We start from the raw sequence: 21,051 nt of genomic DNA on the forward strand, positions 1-21,051 counted from the left end.
CTATTCCACTATTAAGACTCATGGAAGAAGATGTCACAGAGGTATATTGGAATACAATTGCAATGGAGTCCCAAGCAGCTTAGGATGTTTCCACTGTCAAATTCATACATAGAGTACCTGGAATATTCATGGACTTATGAGTCAATAATGGAACTAACAGTCAAAGCATAAGAAATAAATGTGAACTCAACTCTGTAAAACAATTCTTTATTTCTATCTGAATCCTGTTATCTGGGTTTTATGTTAAAAAAATGTATTTAGGGATTTTGAATTCCTTCTGTATTAGCTTCACTTTCATCTCCAGATCATCAGAAACAGTTTAAAATTGAGTCATGTCCTCACTGCAGTTGACTCAAAACAGAGAACCCCACTAACTCCCTCAACTAACCAATTAGAAAAGCCAACAAACAGAACAAAAACCACCCAAACACCATCCATTGTATTTGTTTGATGAATAAAAATAATTGCAAACACAATAGGATGGGTGGGTGAAGTCACTACAGCACACACACCCTGCTCACTTCAAAAGACTGATGCTCAAAAAACTAGTGAAATTCTGGCATGAAGTTACAATGTTAACCAATACAGGAAGGGAAGCTATGAATGGGAAAACTTTTCAACTCCATGGACCTCCAGCATTTCAAGTGCAAAATTGGACTTGGAGAGATTTCTAATATACTGCATTTAAGACAGAAATAAATTGGCTCAGATGCTGAATAGGGTTGCAGGGATGTGGTGCTTAGCAGCAGCAGTACAAATGACATATTTGGAGATGTTTTTGATGTCTAGCCTGTCCGCCTGACATTCTCCTTGTCTAAATTAGCTTGCTTACCCTGAATAGGAACTACTTAACTAGGTAACTCCAACACTGTGATCTTTTTGCACACTACACATTGAAACTCTTGCTACATTAGGATGCTCAGATGTGAGTGAACCGTCTAGATAGATCTAGGAAGTGTGCAATAGTGGCCTAACATCCGACTTGGGATTAACCAAATATGGCACAAATAGTTACTCAGAAATGGATGCTGATCTTATTTTATGGTTGATTAATCTCAATGTACTTTCAAGCCAAATAACACACTCAAGGCATAGTGTGAACAATGGCTTCTTGCAGATCCTAAGCTGCCCATCCTACCCGTGCCCCTGGCAGGTGCTTTCAGTTTGCGTCCTTCTTCCTCCTTCTTCCATATTTCCAGAGTAACTTGGCATCCAGTTGACCCCCTGAGTTCAGGTTCCTGTGTGAGTATTACTATTTCAGCCATTCTACTAAAACTGAAGTAGGCACTAATCATGGAACCCATTTCATAGTCACCCATAATCACCCATTTCGTAGTGGGTGAGGCATGGGGGCAGGAGGAAGGTTGATGGCAAAAGAAGGATAGTGTAGTACTAGTGATAACACCACCTCCCTCAGTGAATCTAACTTTCCAGTAAGTTGGCTGCTTTTTTCTGGGCCTCCCCCATCTAGCTGCCTCCCATCTTGTGAAGATTTTCTTTCATCCCCTGACCTCTTTCTCAGTGGGCAACTTTACAATATGTATGGATGGCCTTTCTCCTTGGGAAGCTGGTCGTGATTCATTGTGACTGTGTGAATGCCTGCATGAGCGCTCGCTCCTTTGGGGTTTGCCAGTATGTTTATCCGTCTGCAGGAGCTCTGTGCCTTGTCCCTCTGCTTCTCTGCGCATCCCTTTTCCTGGTCCCGTTCCCCCACACTCGTTGTTTGCGGGGGGGGGGGGGGGAGATATCTACGCCCGAGGCGAGTGCAGAGAGTGAGAGTAAGGAGGGGGTGGGGGAGGCGGAGCCAAGGCTGCTCCTGCCATCTGGGATTGATGGATGAGTGCTCCTTCTGTGTGCGTGCGTGTGTGTGTGTGTATTTGAGTGAGAGAGGGGAAGGGAGCGCCCGTTCGCCCGTGCCCCGAGTTCCGCGTTCTGCGTCCCGGGCGCGCAAAGGCGCGAGAGGAGCTGGCATCCTTCGCTTGCGTCAGACACAGCGAGCGGCTCCACGCCGCGCCAGCCAGCCGAGCCGAGCCGCTGGGAGATCATGTGCGGGGCAGCTCCTCGCTAGCAGGCTAGCCCCGGCAGGCAGCATGGCTCCGAAGCGGCGAGCGGGGTCAGGCGGCGTGTGGCTGCGGGCGGGAGCCTGCCTATTGGCCTGGGCAGCCTTTTGCCGCGTCCGGGCGACCGCCTGCCCTGCACCGTGCGCCTGCAGCGGCACTACGGTGGACTGTCATGGGCTGGGGCTCCGCAGTATCCCTAAGAACATCCCGAGGAGCGCAGAAAGGCTGTAAGTGTCGCCGGACTGAGGGGACGCGCCGCTGCGCGCCGAACGCTGCGGCTCTCGGCTGCCTGAAGGGCCACTTGGGAGGCGTTTGATCTCGGCGGCGCTGAGGTTCTCAGCTCCGCTCCGACGTCCGCGTGTTGCCGGCCCGCGGGATCTCCGCAAAGGCTGGCCGCTGCACTTCCCCTCCCGCCCTGACAAAGGAGCCCAGCCGCACTCGACGCTTAGGACGTCTCGCTCTGGGACGCGCTCAAACGGTCCCGGAGGCGGCGGAGACAAAGGTCCTTCTGGGGAAGTCGGAATGCGGGGGGGAAGTTGGGTCAGAGAGGGGCAGCCTCCGGTTCCGAGCGCTCCTCCTGGAGCTTCGGGAACAATCCCTCGGTTGCCTTTGTTAGGCAGCCGTCGCGCGCTCCCGTGCGGGTATGCCCCCCTCTCAAACCCCGTGCCTGCACGAAGCAGGAGCCTCCCCACCCTCCCCTTTTACATACGCGGGGCAACGGTTCGGGTCGGATGAGGAGCAGGGGCTCCCGCTGGGCGCAGTCCCTGGATCGCGCTTCCCTCCGCGACGAATAGCGCGGTGATCCCCCGCCAGGCAACTTTCTTGTCCCTCCAGCTCTTGCTGTTCGGAGAGGTTCCGAAAACGTGTGTGTGTGTGTGACTGTGTGTGTGTCGGAGTGGGGAGCGGGGGGCATGCTGTACGTGTCTTGGTTGTGCGTTCGCGAGGCGGGTGTGAATCTTCTGGGGGCCCGGCTGGGGCTGGTTATTTCCCAGGGCTTTCTACGAAAACTGTTGTCTGGAGCTACATCGGATGTGTGGAGCTACAATGGGGATAGCGGGAGCTTTTACCTAAGGCATCCAGAGGGCACCAGGCTGGGGAAAGCTGAGCTATATAGATACCTGCTTTGGAAGGAGGGTGGTGGTGAGGTATTTTGTGGAAATGGGCGAAGAGGAGGATGAATGGAGAGCAGCGTACATCGCTGGAACTGGCTGGCGTCATCATATCGCTCTCTGCCCTTTTGCAATGTCCTTTCTGGGTTGGTTGCAAACCTCTTCGCCAGCCAAGCGTATCGCCAGTATGTATCTGAATTGTATGGAGATTGGAGCAAAGACGCTAGAACTCAAAGCAATCTGGGCTGAATGATCCTTCTGGGACTGATGCTTCCTCTGCCGAAGGAGCCTGCAGCGCTACGGGCTCTACCATTTATACATCCCAGTTAGCCTCCTTCCCCCTCCCTTCAGCAGTTTAATGAGGGTTGAAGACAAGCAAAGAGGAAACTATTTGGGGAGATAACTAACCTTTTGGATTAATTAAGCCCATCTAGGCTTCTTACTAAATGCCTGAAGCAATAGCAAATAAAGAAGAAATCAGGCGAGAAACATGGACTGTGCGCATCCTTAATCTCTGCTACACGTGAAGTTCTCCAGAATAAAGCAGGGGTTGGCGGGGGGGGGGGGGGGGGGAGGTAGAATCATTAATGCTCATTCATAGCAGCCTCGTCAGCGCTGCTGATTAGAATGCTCTCCATCTTTCTGCAGCTTGAAGGTGGGCACTACTTTGGGGGGGGGGGCGTGCAAAGGGAAGTAAGATGGAAGGGATACTAAATAATTCATCAGAAAGTGCAACACTGGATTGTGCAGTTTAGGCAGGGAAGGAGTAAGGCGGGGAGTGAGCAGCTGGATTCACTGCTGCTGGGCAGAATATTGCCTCTCACACTTGTGCTTCTTTGGATTTCTCTTTGGAAAAGTAAACTAGTTGAAACTCTATGGAGGGATAATGATCAAAGTCTGGTGGAAAGAACTGATATCCCATTCAGCCACCCCAGCTGTGTGTTGTCTCTCCTTCGCTCCTTGCCAGTTCTGCATCCACCCCTGGGTCCCAAAGCATCAACCCACTGCTCTCCCAAGGTCTCCTGCTCCCCCACCCCACTCAGGATTGCCTGTCTTGGAGTCAAATGGATAGGACACTGCTTGATGCGGTGGATACACTTTTAGATTCAATCCCGGGGTAACCTAGTAAAGAATGGGAATGGTATGTGGCTTCAAATATTCCAAGGCAAGATTTGTATGAGCAAAAGGTGCAGCAGAAGCAAACTGGGGGGACTCCCCTTGCTGGCCAAGGCGATGCTACACCTGACTTGAATGATACAAACAGCAGCGCAATGAACATTTCTTTTGATGTGGCACCATTGCGGCATTCTAGTGAGATGTCTACTTTGGAAAGCACCTAAGAATGGACTTTCACAGCAAGCAGGTGGCTTTCCTCCCTCTGGCTGTCTCCTTCCTAGCTTGAGTTTAGTTCCCCTCGCCGCTCATCTAAGCCAGATGTGGAGATGCAGTCTATCCTGCTGGAGACTGAAATGTGACAGTCCAGTGACAGTTACAGCCTCCTCTGCCAGGACTTACAGCTGCTATGGAGTAGCCATGTTATAGGCACTGAAGATGCCTGGTCTGTTGTGCATCTAGAGCAGTGTTTCTCAACCTTGGCCACTTGAAGATGTCTGGACTTCAACTCCCAGGATTCCCCAGCCAGCCATGGGAGTTGAAGTCCAGACATCTTCAAGTGGCCAAGGTTGAGAAACACTGCTCTAGAGGATCTTGTACTAGGCAATCCACCCACTCTTATTGTTGTTCCTTCTACAAACCAATTAATGCTCTCAGATTAAGCCTAATTAGGTCATAGGCCTGTGGACACCCCTGCGCACAACAAAGCAGCCTTGGTGAACTCTCCTAGCAGCCCTGCGTGATGTCTTCTTTAATGGCATTTCCTTCTTTGGCACCTTAATTACCCTCACTGAAATCATTATCATGCCAGAGCCGCAGGGTACTGCTTTGGGAGCATAGATGAATGAGACTGCGCATCACTTGGAATGTGTGAGACCCACAAATACAAGACTCTGCTCTTAAATGGCATAATTCCAGGGTTGGGTACCATGCTGTGCGGACAAGAGGCATCTAGGTTGTCACTGATGGTTGCAATGCCGTCATTTCTTGTAATTGTCCTGCCTACTCATATCAGAACTGGCAGAGGAGGAATGCAATGGTTTCAGGAGTACCTTGTGAGTTTATGGATAATATGAACACTTGATCCATCCTTCTCTGTATCCTGAAACATACAGAGATTGATACCAGATGTTATATAGATCTCCTTGCTTGAAGGGGAATTGTGTTAGGGAAAAATTACTCCTGTTCCTACTCCCAGTACTACTATAGAAAGTACTGCATAGGTTTTAAACTGCTCGTACCATCTGACCAATTAAAGTCCAAGCACTAACCATAGCTTTGCTAACCATAGCTCCTGCTCATTCTGTTGCTCCAACCACCAAAATAAATAAGAGAGAGGAAGAAAATCTGTTTTAGCTGTTTACTTTGCTGCACATTTTTTGACTTCCAAAGAGGTTTAACCCAGTGCAGTTCATGGAGTGATACAGAGCTATTTGTACAGATATATTTTGTTTTATTATTTTAAGCAAAAGCAAATGTAAGGAGCCACGTTGCTAGACTGCAAGTTCAGTTAGGGCTGTTTCACATTTTATATATGGAACACTGAGATGGCTGATGTAAATTATGAATTTGGTGATCATACATACAGCCAGAAGCAATTCCTGGGATCATAGTGACACTTTCCTGGCTGCAGTAATTGATGCTGGTTGTATCTGCAAATGCTTGCTTGGAAAGTTATAACTTGAATGTAAATTCATACTTGGGAAGAATACAGATGTTCATGTATAACAGAAAATGTGCTATGAAAATTGGCTTTACTCTGATTCTTAATGAGTTGCTAAAAATGAAATAATGTCACAATTCAGACATTATGCCAAATTATGCTTAATGAAGCTTAATCAGGGTTTAGAATGATATCCAAACTATGGAGTCCTTGGTGCTCTCTGAGCTTTGTTGTTTGCTTGCAGATGTTTCATTATCCAACTAGGCAACATCATCAGTGTGAGTGAGTGTGGGGTTTGCTCCCTGTTTATATACAGTAGCTTGCCCTGCCCATTTTGGTGGGGGTGTGGTTTTCTCCTTGATAGTTCCTTTATTAGAGTATTGTTTTCTGCTTGACTGTTTGCCTGGTGTTAATCTCTGCTTATTTCGGTGTTGGCTGTTGGAGATGATGTGTTCTGGCCTTTTTATTTCCTTTTTAACTTTTTTATTGCCTCTTTTGAATGGCGTAAATGTGGTTTATCTCTATGTGTCTATTGATGGCTGATTTGTCTGAATGTCAAGCTTCCAGGAATTCTCTAGCATTTTTGGATTTAGCTTGGTCTAGGATGCTCAGTTTCCCAGTTGAAACTATGGTTGAGTCTGTCCATGCATTGTGAGATTAAGGAGTTTTCATCGTGTCTTCTGACTGCTAGTTGGTGTTCATAGATGTGCTCTGCTAGTCTTCTGCCTTCTGCTGGATGTCTTCTCTTCTATTGAATGTCCAGACTGAAAAACATTTCTTTTTAATTGTCTACCAAAGCACAATCAGAAATAATGTACTAACTACAATTTGACAGGATGTCTAAATGGACAAATCATAGTTATGTCATATTTGTATGCTACTCTGTGGAGACAAAAGTGAATCAGGAATTTATGAAGCAATATATTGTAAAAACAGAAAAACATCTCTTGCCCACTCTTTCTGCATGTTTGATGCCCAATCAGTGATCGGAATTCTAATTCATAGTTAGCAAAAGCTGTGGTTTGTGTGATGCCTGAACTGATCCTACAAGTATTGAGTTAATCTCTCTAGCTCTCGGTGGTAGGGTTAGGGTTAGGGTAGGCTGCAAGTAGGAACAACCTGAGATGTTTTATGTGAAGCAAACAGCAAATGACATGCCTTTTGACGCAAAGTACGCAAAGCTAAGTATCCAGCTCAGGTTAAATTACTGTGGTACCTTTGGCAGTAAATCCTAGAAGCATCTCTTTCCCTCTCTAGTAATAGAAAACAATAATATAGTACCTAAACAATAATTTTTCATTATTTCCCAAAATCAGCTGTCTATGGCAGCCACTCACTGCATCTAAAGGTAGGACCAGCACTGTATTCTCATAAGCTGAGATAATGTAATAAAAGGAGTACATAATATCCTTAAGGTAACTGCATCTTGCTAAAAATGTGCATGTTTGACTGTTTGCAAAGACTTTCCAATGTTTAATATTTCCTCCCCATCTTCTCACTTTTCCTGTATTTGCATGGTCCAGGGTAACATATTCCTCTGGTTCTTTGAGCAGGTGCTGTTCTTGTTTCCTATAGTATCACTAAGGAAGTTAGCTAAGTAAACTTTGTTTATAGATCTGTACTTTGTTTATAGATTTGGGAATCTTTGGGAAATGCAGGGAGGGCAGTACATTAAGAGATAGATCAGGAGCTGTTCCGATGCTCCTTTGGCTGCCTTTCACCAAATATATTGCCCCCCTTCCTTAACAATAGTCCCCCTACTGTTCTAGCTTCAGAAATAAATACCAAGATGGAACAGTCCATGGATAGTTCTTTCTAAAGAAAGATCCTGAGAGGACATTTGGTGAGAAACTAACATCACAGACAGATTGTTAGATACCTCTTGCCATTCTTAATCAATGACATTCTGCAAGATACTAAAATAAAAACGTAGCTGTTAAAGAAAACAAAATAATGTGAATGCATCTGAAGTAGATGCTAACTTAGTTTTAGCTACTGCCAGTAAAAATAAAGTCAAGGCAGCAATTACTGCTATAAGAACATGAGGGTGGGGAAATCAATCTAGAAATTCTAGATAGAAGTACAGCCAACATCATGTCTCTGGTCTTAAGCAAATGACATATGGTCAGTTGACAATCAATTCAAAGACAAGCATTTGTTGTAAAGACAACAACACCTCTTGTGTGAAAGAGTTGGGTGACCTCACAGGTCCAACTCTGAATGGGTAGGAGCTCCTGCATTGTGGCTGTTTCCCATGCTGCTTTGGTAAGGCTTAAAGGGAAGCAATCAGGCCAACTGGCATGGTCATTTTTCATTGCAATGTCACCAGCAAAGCTGTGCTGGGACGGGAAGTGGCCATTTCAGTCAACCTGCCTGTGCAGTTCCTTTTCTTTACACAGTACTAGATAGATACAGTATGGGGAGAAGCCATGTTACAGTAGGTCCCTGCTGTATTGTTAAGATAAGCATATCAATCAAGTCATCACTTTTTCCAGGGTGGCCAATTGCACCTCTTCTTCTTATAAGGTTTCTGAGTTATAGAAACTGTATCTGTTGTATCACCATGGTGTTCATCTGGCAGGTAGCCATGGGTTCTAAAGACCATGGGTCTTTGTTTTCAAAATAAGAAATTCTTCACACCTCACTTATTTTTATGACATGGAAGAACTGATTCAGATTACTTAAGGGATGTCTTTTCTTGATTTTTCTTAAGACCATTCTGTTCTATAGATTAGGGGCATGCAAAACGTTTTGAATCTAAAACATTTTCAGTTAGAAATGAGTTGTTCCAATCACTTTGGGAGTACAGTACTTTGAACTCGAAGCAATCCTGTTTTTGAACTTAAACTTTTGAACAGCACTTTTAAACTTGAAACAATGTTCCAAGCTCAACATGTTTCAAATTCAAAAAAGTTCTGCATACCCCTGCTATAGTTCTTGGTGGGGACTTGCATATGCCAGTGTGTGAAGGTCCAAATAATTTATTATGTTTGTAAATTACATTTTTATCTTTAAGAAATTAAAAGCTAGTTTACAAGTGACATGTAGAACAAAGAACAAAATGTATCATTATAAACCAAGTAGGTTGCATATGTGTACAAAAACATGCATTTGTTTATTTATTTATTTAGGAGAGAGGAATGTATCAAAATTGGTATTCTCGAGGTGAAATGAACAATCCTTTCACTCCCTTTATGTCACAATCCCTTAAAGAAGCAGGAGAAGACCTTACTGAATTTGGGTTTGGTCTTGTCCAGAGAGTTGTTTGGTGTGGTGAGGATAAAAAAAATCCAGGATTGCAGCCGCAACCATGTAATCAGAGCCCCACCCCTTTTTTACATGTGTTGCAACACATGTAAAAAAGGTGGGGCTTTGATTGCATGGTTGTGGCTGTCATCTTGACTTTTTTGACCACTTCCCTATGGACATGCCTGTTCCTTTGCATTTTACCCAATGGTATTTTGAACCCATCCTTCTAGGAATGAATAAGATAGCTCCAGTTAACTACCCTGACCTTCCAATGCTTAATTTGTGGCAGGGTTGAACCTGCTAGGCTCCACTGGTGTATCTCCACATGAGCATGTTTTGCAATTCTGTTGTTCTTAGGCTGTCATTTTCTTTTTAAAACCCAAGTTGATGGCATGCTGTGTCTTCGGCTTAGCCAACACAGTACAATTATTAATTGAACTGTATAGCAATTACAGTATGATCTCTACAAATAAAGAGTGCCTTTATAGTGTGTATTCCAGCCCTGCAGAAATCTTTAATTTTCTCCAAAGGAACACCTAGTCTGTGTTGATGTTCCAGATTGCTCTTAGAATAATAGAAGCTCTTTCTTTTGACACTCCTAACAGCTCTATCTTTTGACACTGATTTCCTTTTAATGGGCCTTGATGCACCCATAGGTTGGGGTGTGTTTCCACCTAGGCTGAATTATGTTGAGTTGGGTTATGATTATGTTTGCTTCTCCTGTTACAATTATCTTTTTCTTTTCTGGTTTAATGTACTACAGGTTTTTTTTTGTAATTTGGGTGTCATCATAACCACTGCTGAGTTGGGTGACCTTAGGAATCTAAATTACAACTAAATAAATTATAAATCATTTTGCATCAACACAGAACGAATTTTGAGAGAAACATTTGTGTTTCTTTTTATTCCATAGGCAGAAGTGTATACTTTCAGTATCAAGAGCTATATGTGGCTCCTGAAAGTCTTGGGTACAGCTGCCAAAGTTTTTCACATATTATTACCCAATTGAAAAATTGTTAGATACATGAGTGTAACCTTATTAAATTAAATTAATCTTAATTAAATTAAATCAGATTTAATTGATGTCCTGATTCCACTAACTACTTTTTGGTGTCTGGCACCAGGCAAACCACTCGAAACCTTTTGCCTAGAAAAAGTTGTTGTCATATATGTTTTGTGGAAATACTGAAATACCTCAGATCTTATATTGGAATAGCTGAGAGGTAGAGTAAGCCCCTTTATCCCCTTTTAACAGCCAGATGTTGTGAAGGGGAAATAAAAAACTGGCTTCTAGTTGGAATGTGCCTAGATCTATTCTGGAGATTTCAGATACAGTACATTTAGCTAATATGGGAGTTAAGCTGCTACTGGAGAGTTCACTGTTTTGGCAAAAGGCAAGATTCCTTATGGAAGTAGTATTATAGGCTTGTGATGGATCACAATGGCAGTCATGTTTCATTTCATTTCCTTCAGATCCTTGCCTGGGTGGTGGGGAATTTGCAATTCTATTCCAATTTCTCCCTTCAGCTACTTCCCAAGCAGATGCTGTCAATGTATTGCCATGGAAACACTGAGTTCGCCTCTCCATGGAATTGTGTGCTGAAAAAATATTAGTTTAAAAACTCTGCAGTGTTTGTATTGATGGAGCTGAGATTGTTAACCAGGATGAATTGCCCCAGGGATGAAGAAAACCCCACTAATGGGCAGTAAGGCTGCAGAATTTGCCTCCAGAGAACATTTTTCAATAAAATACAATAGATTTCTTACAAATTCCCATTGCCTTATGGTTTATGATGCCTATTCATATATAGATATACACTTGCTTTTAATGTGTTATAGTGGCCTCTGTAATGTGCAAGTAGTTTGATAACTGGGGAAGGTTATATAGTTGTTATATCTCTTTTTGCTTTTCAAGGAAATCAGAACAGAATTTTAGCTTCACAACAATACTTTAAGGTAGAGTCTGATAGGAATATGACCACAGAATATGACCACTTCTAAGACTAAGATTGGCTGCATCTTAGTCTTAGAAGGCTGGCTGAGCAACATTTCAACAGCCTGGACAATGGTGGCTAGACGTGGACAGCTTCTAAATGAACCATGCCTATGGAAGAAGGACTCTTTGCCCACATATGGATGGAGTAATAAATAGGCCACCCACAATATTTAATAACCAAACAGCTTGAAGGACAATAAGAAGAAAATGCAGATGCCACAGATATTTTAATTAGAAAAAGAAATCAGGTGAGTGGATCAGGCTGCTAGTTAATGCATATTAGTCATGGTGGCTATATACTGTATAATCTCTAGTATCAAAGACAGTGGCTGTGTTCTTTTGACAGTGCTACCCATGCTTAACTTAATTACAGCTTGCTTAGTTAACCCAGTTTTTGGAGTTCATAGGACACAATGATCCAACATAGGCTGGATTTGCCTAGCAGTCTAAATTAAAATGTGGCAGGCTAGTTTGCGATTCAGTGTGTGTGCAAACACAGCCACAGTTATCTCTGAATACCTGTTGCTGGGGACATAAATGGGAGGGTACGATTACACTGCAGTTCTTCTGTAGGCTCCTGATTAGCCTGAATGGTAATAATGCTGTGTTAGAGGGGCCATGAGCTTGGTACAGTGGGGTTCTTCTTACATTCTTTGGTACTCAGAATTTTTAGACCTAGGGTCAGCAGTAATCACTGCACTGCACTTTGCTTATGATGCTTCAGTGCTTTTTGAAAGGCCTTTGACTTTTTAAAATATGGTTTTTACGCTTCAGTTCATCTTAGAATAAAACGCTTTTGATTTGAGAATGGAAGGAAGCTAAGATTCTTCCTTCAGTTTGAATCACGTCTTCTTTAAGAGTGAGAATTGTCCCTACATTATGATGGGTTTTTTTAAATAGTGCCAATCAAAGCACTTCATGGTAGACCAGGTTCAGAGGATATTTACTTTGAATGAAGTGTCATAGTCTGTATGTGTGTTTTGCATTTGTATGCTTTCATGTAATGATGGAACGATTGAAGCTAAAGAAGCAGTAGACTGAGATCAACTCCTGGTGACTACATCTATTCAGGGTTTTTTTGGCAATGTTCCAGAAAGAATTTGCCATTGTCTTCTTCCAGAATGCCTTTTTTTCATTACCTAATAATAAACCTGTATTTATAATACAATCTATGTTATTATACCTGTGGCGTGATTGAACTTTTCCTTTATTCAAATAAGCTCTTGCATATAATCAGCTGTTCTCCCCACAAAGCAGATCCTGTGATCTTCAGGCACAGCAGTTCATGATTCTGCTTCAGGGAAGGAAAGCAACACATAACAGGAAGAGATATTTCTCTAATGATTTCGAGCTTTGAGATGAATAGATTCCAGTTGATGCCTGGAGTATAAATCCAAGTTGCAGAACAGTCACAACAATTTCTCCACCATGCCCCCAGGTTCTGCATGCTTCTTTGAGCAACATCAGCTGTTTGTGCATCAACTGAGTTTTTGCTCAAAAGCTCAGGAAGACTTGACTGCCCTGAACAACTGCAGCCCATTGAATTATAGCATGGCTGCATCTTCCTTCAATTTGATATATATCCTCCCAAAGTGATGAGTTTCTTATTGGCTGTTAAAGGCAAACTATTCAATGCATGTGTTAAACTGAGAGAAGACACATAGATCCTTTGCTAAAATTAATAACAAGAATAGCCTTATGTTCCTTATTGTCCCAAATCAGGGTCAGATCCATTTTCCCTCCCTCTCATCTGCTGATTGCTTGTGCAGTTATCTAACCTGAGTTTCCTATTGTGTTACATTTTGGTTTTTCTTTTTCTATTATATGTATGACCTTTGATGGAGCTCTTCTTGATAAAGATTTCATTGTTGGTTTTAATAATTGTAGATTATTGCAGTCTTGCAGACAAAGCGAGAAAACCTGGTACTTACTGGTGACTCAGAAAAAACACATAGAAAGGCAGTGACAGATTAAGAGGAACCTGATTCTGGTAGAGTGACAAATTCACTGTAACATCTTAAGCTTCTTTGTTGTTGAACTGAAAAGCTGAGCAGAGTGGGGGTTTTTATTTAGAGGGAGCAATTTCGCTGGGCAGCACACATGAAGGGACCCTACCCAACCTATGGTTCAGTATTTGAAATGATCAGATAGATAAATATGTTAAATCAATGCAATGATGTAAATATGTTAAAATACAATAAGAATTATGCCAGTATTTAAGTTACTTCAATACTACCATTTACTTTAAAAGACAGCCCCCATCACCACATGCACACACACACACACAGAAGAAAAATTACATTAACATGGGATGCAATGGAAAGAAAATTCTCTGCATGTGTGCTGTGGCAAGGGAGTACAAGGAACATTCTTCCCTGGTCCTCTTAAAGTCTTCAGAAAACCTGACCTTGAACGGATGCAGCCCAAACAGTGCAACCTAGAGAATGGTATTTGGTTTAAATAAAAGCATCCTGCCTGGATCCCCACTTGTGATTTATCAATTTATCAAACAGCCTATGTGTACCAGTATAATAATATTCCCCCCCACATAAGCTGTCACTATTCCACCACAGCTTCAAAGTGTATAAAATCTACAATGTCTGTTGTGAAAATACTAGAGTTGTGTTTGGGGAGTATTAGAAGGTACGGGCAATCTCCACCTCTGGTCACTAGCTTGCCTCCACCTCTGCTATTGCTCTCCCAGCATTGGCCCTCTTCTTTACAACTATTTCCTGAGTTCCTTGTGTACTCATTACCTCCACCCTTCATTATTTAGTATCTACCCATATATTTCCTTTTTTCCTATTATTTTTACTTGGGAGGCCCCAATGGTATGTGGAGGAGTGGTAGGCAAACCAGCCTAGAGAACCCCAGGCAGAATCCTAAGACAGACCCCCCCCCCATTCCTGCTGCAATGTCCCAAGCAGGGACTGCTGAAGTAGGGAGGATGTACCTGCAAAGCCAGAGGAAGAAACCAGCCACTTTGCCTATAACGAGGGGCACACTCCCACACCCATTTAGCAGTGACCAAGAAGAGGATAGGGACTCCCAATTTGGACAACCAAGGTTATGCTGACATTGGTTTGATCAAAGAGGGATGGTTAGCACTTTAACTCAGTAGTGGGGAAAAGCTCAAAATGATATGTCAAAAAGAGAACAACTAGCTTCTGTAAGAGGCAGTAAATAAAATATGTATGTAGTGCACATAAGCAACAAGATAAATATATTTTCTGATGCCTTGACACAGAGTCTTTTCCTAGGCACAGAAAAGTGATCTCAATTATGTGCAGTTACTTGTCTTAAAAATTCTGTCAGCACTTCAGAAGATCAGCTCCTGTTAAATACTGTAATAGCCATTTGTACCAGGAAACTGATTAAATCTGAATCACATAAATTTGAAGATGAAAAGGACATTTTTTTCAGGCAGTCAAAAAGAAGACAAGTTTTATTTAACAGATAGGGAAGTAAAAATTGATTTTAAGCATTGCAAGTGGAAGACTGAGGACAGCAACAGAAGCATAATTTATCTGAATTCTATTCTCCACAAAATTTCCAGAGGTGAACAACATACACTTTAAAGAGAAGATAAGATGAAAGTCCTATTATACCTTACAGCAAGAATTGATGACATTCTGGTGCTGGAAAAGTGGTAACTCCAACTTTGAAACGAGCGACTGGAGCTTCTCCTGAGTCTCTGGGACAGCAGAGGGAGAGAGTCAGATCCTAGATCAGATCTCTTACATAAATCTGCCACGTCAAGGGCCAAGGCAGAGGTGAGGCTGGTGTGAGTTTGTGGAGGGATGATTTAGGGTGGTACCAAGATGCATTAGGAGAGTTTTTAAACTGTTCCTATTTTATACAATATTCTTTCTTAAAACTGGGAATGGGATAATCTGTGATTTCCCATATTGGAGAAGACATGCAAGTATCATGCAAAGCTTCTCCTCATAGGGCTTCATTTTCTACAAATGGGATAAGGCCATTTTTAAGAGACAGGGAAGAATTGCTGTTAACTTCCTGAACTAAAATCTAATCCCAAGTGATGCATCATGTTCATTGGCATCAGTATATTGACAAGGTTAAGGTGTTAGACATCCCCTTTCAACCCAAGTGGCTTCACAGAGTTGTTGTTATGGTAAAATGAGAGGAGATCCTCATGTACACTGCCCAGTCCTGGATTAATCATTAGGCAAAATAAGCACATGCTCAGGCATCAAGGAAAGTGGGGAACCACAGAATTTTCCCCCCTGGCTATCATGCCCTTTAATCTTTCACTGCCACACTCAACTTTAGTTTTCAGCACTTGAGTCTTAATGTCTTGTCAGTTAAGCAATGGAACGGCCGAGGGGCATCATTGTTGAGCTGTGTTTAGGGTGTCAGTTGGCCGTAATCCAGTCCTGACAATGTCTTAACCACTCAGAGAAAAGGTGGGATATAATGGTCTGATAAATAAATAAACAAGATGGATGCACTTTATAATGCTTCACAGATTTTGCTCTTGAAAAAAACCTTTTATCTTATGCTTAATATTTCCTCAGGCATTTTCAGTTACTTGTTAATAGTGAGGAGGTCAAGAAGACAACCCATTCTAATATACTCTTGCTTAATCTATTGACTGGATGCAGTTTTACCTGGTGAAGGAGAAGGAAACTGGGTTTTGTTAACACCTTCTGTCTACTCTCTAGACTTGCGAAGGGAAAAGGCAAAAAAGCTTAGGAGAAAGGAAAGGTGTTGCATTTTAAAATAAAACCTAACTCTTTTAGTGTGCATTACTTGCCTTGTACAGCTAGATGAGTGTATGTGTGCACATGTGTGTAGGAGGGGAAGAAGGGTAGGAGGGGTTATACTGATTTTATTTTGGAGAAGAAATACCTCTAATACTACCTCATCAAGAACATTTGGCTGCTTAGAGTTAGATCTGATTTGACAGACTCATGTTTTTTTGTTCACAAGAATTTGATGGACAGCTCCAAGTTGAAAAAGTACTAAATTGGACACTGAATTATCAAGAGTAGGGGTAGACAATGTGAAGCCCTCCAATTGTTTGGGGCTATGATTCCCATGATCCACTTCCACTAGCCAAATTCACTGGGGCCCTAGATGAATTTTAGCATGAAGATCAGACTGGATCACTCAATACATCAAGGTTTGTAAGAGCTGGGAGAAGCTGAGCCTACCAGATTCTCAGTTTTTAAGCCTGGTTGAAAGTTGCAAAATCTATCCAAAGTAGTGTGCCATAGCTATGACAGACCACTAGTTTGAACTTAGTCTGGTTTCAATGTCAGGAACTAGGTACTATTTAGGAGGAAACTGGGCATGCATGCATTTTTCTCTTAGGACAAATGAAATAATGGAAGTGATGAAGACAGAATTCAAATTGGGGAAATTGATCTCTCCTTTGACTCATATAGCTCTCACATTCAACCCACACCTCTGACATACATCATTTAAAGAGAGAGAGACAGAAAGTGAGAATGGAGATATCCAGTTATGGATCTTTCACATCATATATAATTCACTAATCAACAAGTTTTAGTCAGTATATGCGGTACCTTTGACAATAAATCATGCATGAAACTCAACAGGCTTTCAGACATTTAAATATTTTCATTAGCCCTTTGGATTTTTTCTTCCCCACTTTTTCCTCTGTCTTCAGTGTCTGCTCTCTTTTTTCTTTCATCATCATCATCATCATCATCATCATCATCATCATCATCATCCCATAAGATCATACAAATGTGAAAATTTTATTGCCAGGAATAATATTATACATTTTTTTTCTTTGAAAGTATCTGTGATATTTCTTAGTATTACTATTCATGTCTATATTGAAAGGTTGGCATTATAAATATAAATGAAATGTAAGACACAAATATTAAATTTTATTTGAGATTTGGGAAAGAACTATGGTTAGCCTAAGGATAACAGATTATATGAAAACTATGCTATGGAGGCTATTGTGTTTATTTAAACCTTTTTATTACTGCTTTTAATAAGATAACAGCAATCCTAAATACAAGAGGAGAGAAGGAGAGGTTTCAAATACTAAAGTGGGAAGTGTCTGGAGAATCTGTCATTCTGTGATAATTTCCATCAAACTTTCCTCTTTGCTCTTTATATCCTCTTTTATCTTTGCCACTCTGTATTGGTTTTCATACTAATTGCTTTCCTATTATTTTGGAAGGACTGTAACATGCTAATGTCAAGATTCATTAAAAGAAATATTCCCCAACCTGTTGTTCTCCAAATCTGGATGTTATTCTTCAGTTGTTCAATCACTGTCTGTCAGCAATTGTTTCTTTGAATTCCTGCTTGTGTTAACAGTAATAATATCAAGCCACCTTGTCTCCTGTCAGCCTCTTTTGATTGCCTTTGATTTTTCTAAGCATCCAAGTCTTCTCCAGTGGCTCTGGCTTCTTCATTATGTCCCCAAAATATTTACGCTTTACTTTCATAATCAGTGCTTCTAGTGAGCAGTCTGATTTTACTTCATCTAGTATTGAATAATTTGCTTTTCCTGCAGTCCAAGGTAATCTCAACAATTTTCTCCACCACATTTCAAAGGGATAGAGTTATCTCATTCAGCCTTTCTGATTGTCAGCTTTCACAGCCATATCTGGGAGACATAGCATTGACAATATGTACCTCGTTGTAAGTGTAATGTCTCTGTGCTTTGCTATTTTGTCTAGATCTATCATTGCCTTTTTCCCAAGTAGCCGAAGTCTCTCTGTTTCATGGCTACAGTCACAGTCACTATCTCAGTACATTTTTGAGCCTAGGAAGATAAAGTCTGTTTACTGCTACGGCTTCTTCTCCACCTGTTTGCATTGGGTTGCAATTCTCTATTGACATAATCTGAGTTATTTTTTTAAAAACTGAGCAGCAGACAGCTTTTGCACTCTGTTCTTTCACATCAGCAAGAGATTTCTTAAGTCTTCCTGATTTCTGTCAAAGTGGTATCATCAGCATATCTGAGGTTGTTGATATTTCTCCCAACAAATTTAATTCCAATATCTATTTTTCTTAGTTTACCATTTCTTCTCTAATATTCTGCATTCAAGTTATCAAATAAATATAATATAAAGCATATAAAACCTTGGCACATTCCTTTCCCTTTTTTGAACCTTTAGTTATTCCATATTCTGTTTGAACTATTGCCTCTTGGTCAACATACAAATTTTTCAATATTTACAGATAAAGTGGCATAGTACACCTATTTTTCTAATTTCTTATGCTCTACACATTAAAAACCATTGTATAATCAATACAGTAAAATATGTCTTTTTAAAATTCTCTTTTCCATTTCTGCTTGATGTTAGCAATGCGATCATGGGTGTCCCTGACTCTTCTGAGTCCAGACTATGCCTCTGTTCTATGTATTGTTGAAGTCTGGACTGAAAAGTCTTGAGCATTATCTTGCCAGTATGTGAAATAAGTTCAATTGTTCAGTAGTTTGGATATTCAGTAGCACTGTCTTGTTTGGTCCTAGAATATAAAAGTCCCTTGGTCTCTGCTTTGTTTTCATATCTGCTTACAAACCCCATGTAGCGGTTTTACTGGATCATCTTGCAAGATTTTAAAAAGTTCTGCTGGCATGTCAAGTCCTGCAGCTTTATTGTTAGTTAATATTTTGAGGGCTCATTTCACTTCACTTTTCAGAATGTCTGGCTCTCGTTCAGTGATTAAACCTTCATATGTATCATCAATTTTGGAATCTTGTTGAGTACAGTTCTTCCATATATTCACGCCATTTCTTCGTTTTTCCTTTATATTTTCTTTTTCCTGTAGATTTGCCCTGCTTGACTTTAATCATGCCTACTTCTGCTTAAGATATTTTTCTTTTTGATTTCTGTAATTTTCATAAATGCTCCTATTTTCTTTCCTATTTGATTGTTATCCTTAATTTCCTTGCACTGCATATTTAAATATAATTCTTCATATCTTCTTGGTCTTTTCTGAAACTCAGTATTTACTTGGGTAAATTTTCCTCTGTCTCTGTTGCTTTTTGCTTTCTGCTTTTCTTCAGCTATTTTCAACATGACAGCAGGCAGCCATTTTGCCTTGTTTTGTTTCTTGTTAGCCTGATGATTTGTTTTCTTTAAGTTGTAATTTTGCAAGGAGTTCATTATCTGAGCAGCAATCAGTACAAGATCTTATTTTTGGTGACCAAATAGAGCTTCTAAGTATCTTTGCTTGCAGAATATAGAGTATCTGATGCACTAACATTAATAACCTTTTAACAATAGCGGCCACTCTCTTTTTATTTTTTATTTTTATTTTTTGTCCACAGTAGAAGACCTTCCTCTGATTGAACTGACCCATTCCAGTACATTTCAATTTGTTGATTCCCAGAACAGCAATATCCATTCTTGACATTTCTGCTTTGACAACATGATATTTGCCTTGGTGTGTGGTTCTAACATACCATGTACCAATGGCATCAGATTTCTGAACGCATCAGTATCTAGGTATCCTTCTGGCTTTAATCCAGCTACGTGGTAAGCACTCATACTTGCCCGCTGCTCTCCTCCAGTAATTCAGTGGATACCTTTTTACTTGGGGAATCATCTTCCATTATTATTAGTTGTGAATATGCATTTGGTTTCTTGGAGAATATTGGAGTGAGTTGCCATTTCCTTTTTCAAGGATCACACTTAGTCTGACTTCTTATCATAGGTCACCTTTCTGGGATTGTTCATATGCTACACAGTATTATTGAGGAACACAATCCCCTTCAGCAGTACAAGGTAATGATCCCTGAACAGGCCTTCACATTTTCTGAACTTCAGTTCCCATAATTCCCATGTGCCCATTTACTATGGAAGTTGAACTCCAAAACATCTGGAGGATAAAAAGTTGTGAGATCTGATTCAAAATTATGTACTGTATTTATAGAATATGCTGTGCTTGGCACCAGAGGTCACAATCTGAATGCAAGAATCTAGCATTGATGCTACCACAATGAAAAGTTCTATCAAGTGCACAAACTGAGATAATCAGATTCTCAAGTACTGTATCATACTCAGTAACATCCCTGTTCATACCTCAACTTTCTTCTTTCTTAGTAGTATCATTAGATCAGTCATTTCATACACCAAAACATAGCAATCCATTGAAAAACTCAGCAGCAAAGATCACAATATTTGTTTATTTCATATTATGACTTTCATACTTGGATGCAGTTTTTGTGGCTTAATGCTTTATGACAGTTAAAGCAAACAGTTTAAAAACCACATAAAACCTAATGGACTGTTAGATACTAATATTACTCACTGGTTACTGGTTAGCATTTGCTGATCTGTAGTCACCTGCAATTAGTTAAGGCAATTTTTTTCACAATGTATACAAATACTTAGGCACTATATTTAGGGATTCTTTGTGATCAAATGGGGCAAGTGAATTTCTGATGTGAACCCCCAAAACCTCTTGCATGTGGCAGATTTTCACAACATCATACATGCATATCTGACTCTTATTAGCATAGCATTATTTAAAACTTGGATTCTTGCAAGTTCCAGACCTGGAATATATTGTGCTTTTGTTTCTTATTTAATTAAACATTGCTGGGTGGGGGAACAGTTTGGGGATTTGACAGTTTTAAGTGGTTAAGCACGATCAATATGATTTTATTCTGAAAGAACACATCCTCTTGTGTCCTCTGTAATTTATTTTACTTTTTAAATACACATCTGCAACCTTCTCATCTATTTAATAGATGTTTTACTCTGTGTGCAGTTGATTTCTCTACCTATATTTAAAACATTTAAAGTAGTGTTAAACAGCAAATGGGCTATATTGTTATACCTGATCGAAATAAGCTGGAAATGTAACTCGAGCTCTTCATCAGAAAGAATCAGGGCT

The 21,051-nt window shown here is 40.9% G+C and overlaps 1 protein-coding gene across 1 annotated transcript in view; it reads left to right on the top strand.

Annotated features, from left to right (window-relative positions):
- Nucleotides 1-2,090: 2,090 nt before the first annotated feature.
- The window catches only part of SLIT1 (slit guidance ligand 1), a 144,434-nt gene continuing 125,473 nt past the window's right edge, over nt 2,091-21,051 (top strand). Inside the window, exon 1 of the mRNA XM_025167881.2 lies at nt 2,091-2,287. Within this exon, the coding sequence (XP_025023649.2) occupies nt 2,091-2,287 (197 nt within the window). The remainder of the gene's footprint in view (nt 2,288-21,051) is intronic.

This window comes from Python bivittatus, unplaced genomic scaffold (genome assembly GCF_059951505.1).
Source record: "Python bivittatus isolate LINGU-HERP-01145 unplaced genomic scaffold, Pbiv_v1 ctg000980_np1212, whole genome shotgun sequence".
NCBI lineage: Eukaryota > Metazoa > Chordata > Lepidosauria > Squamata > Pythonidae > Python > Python bivittatus.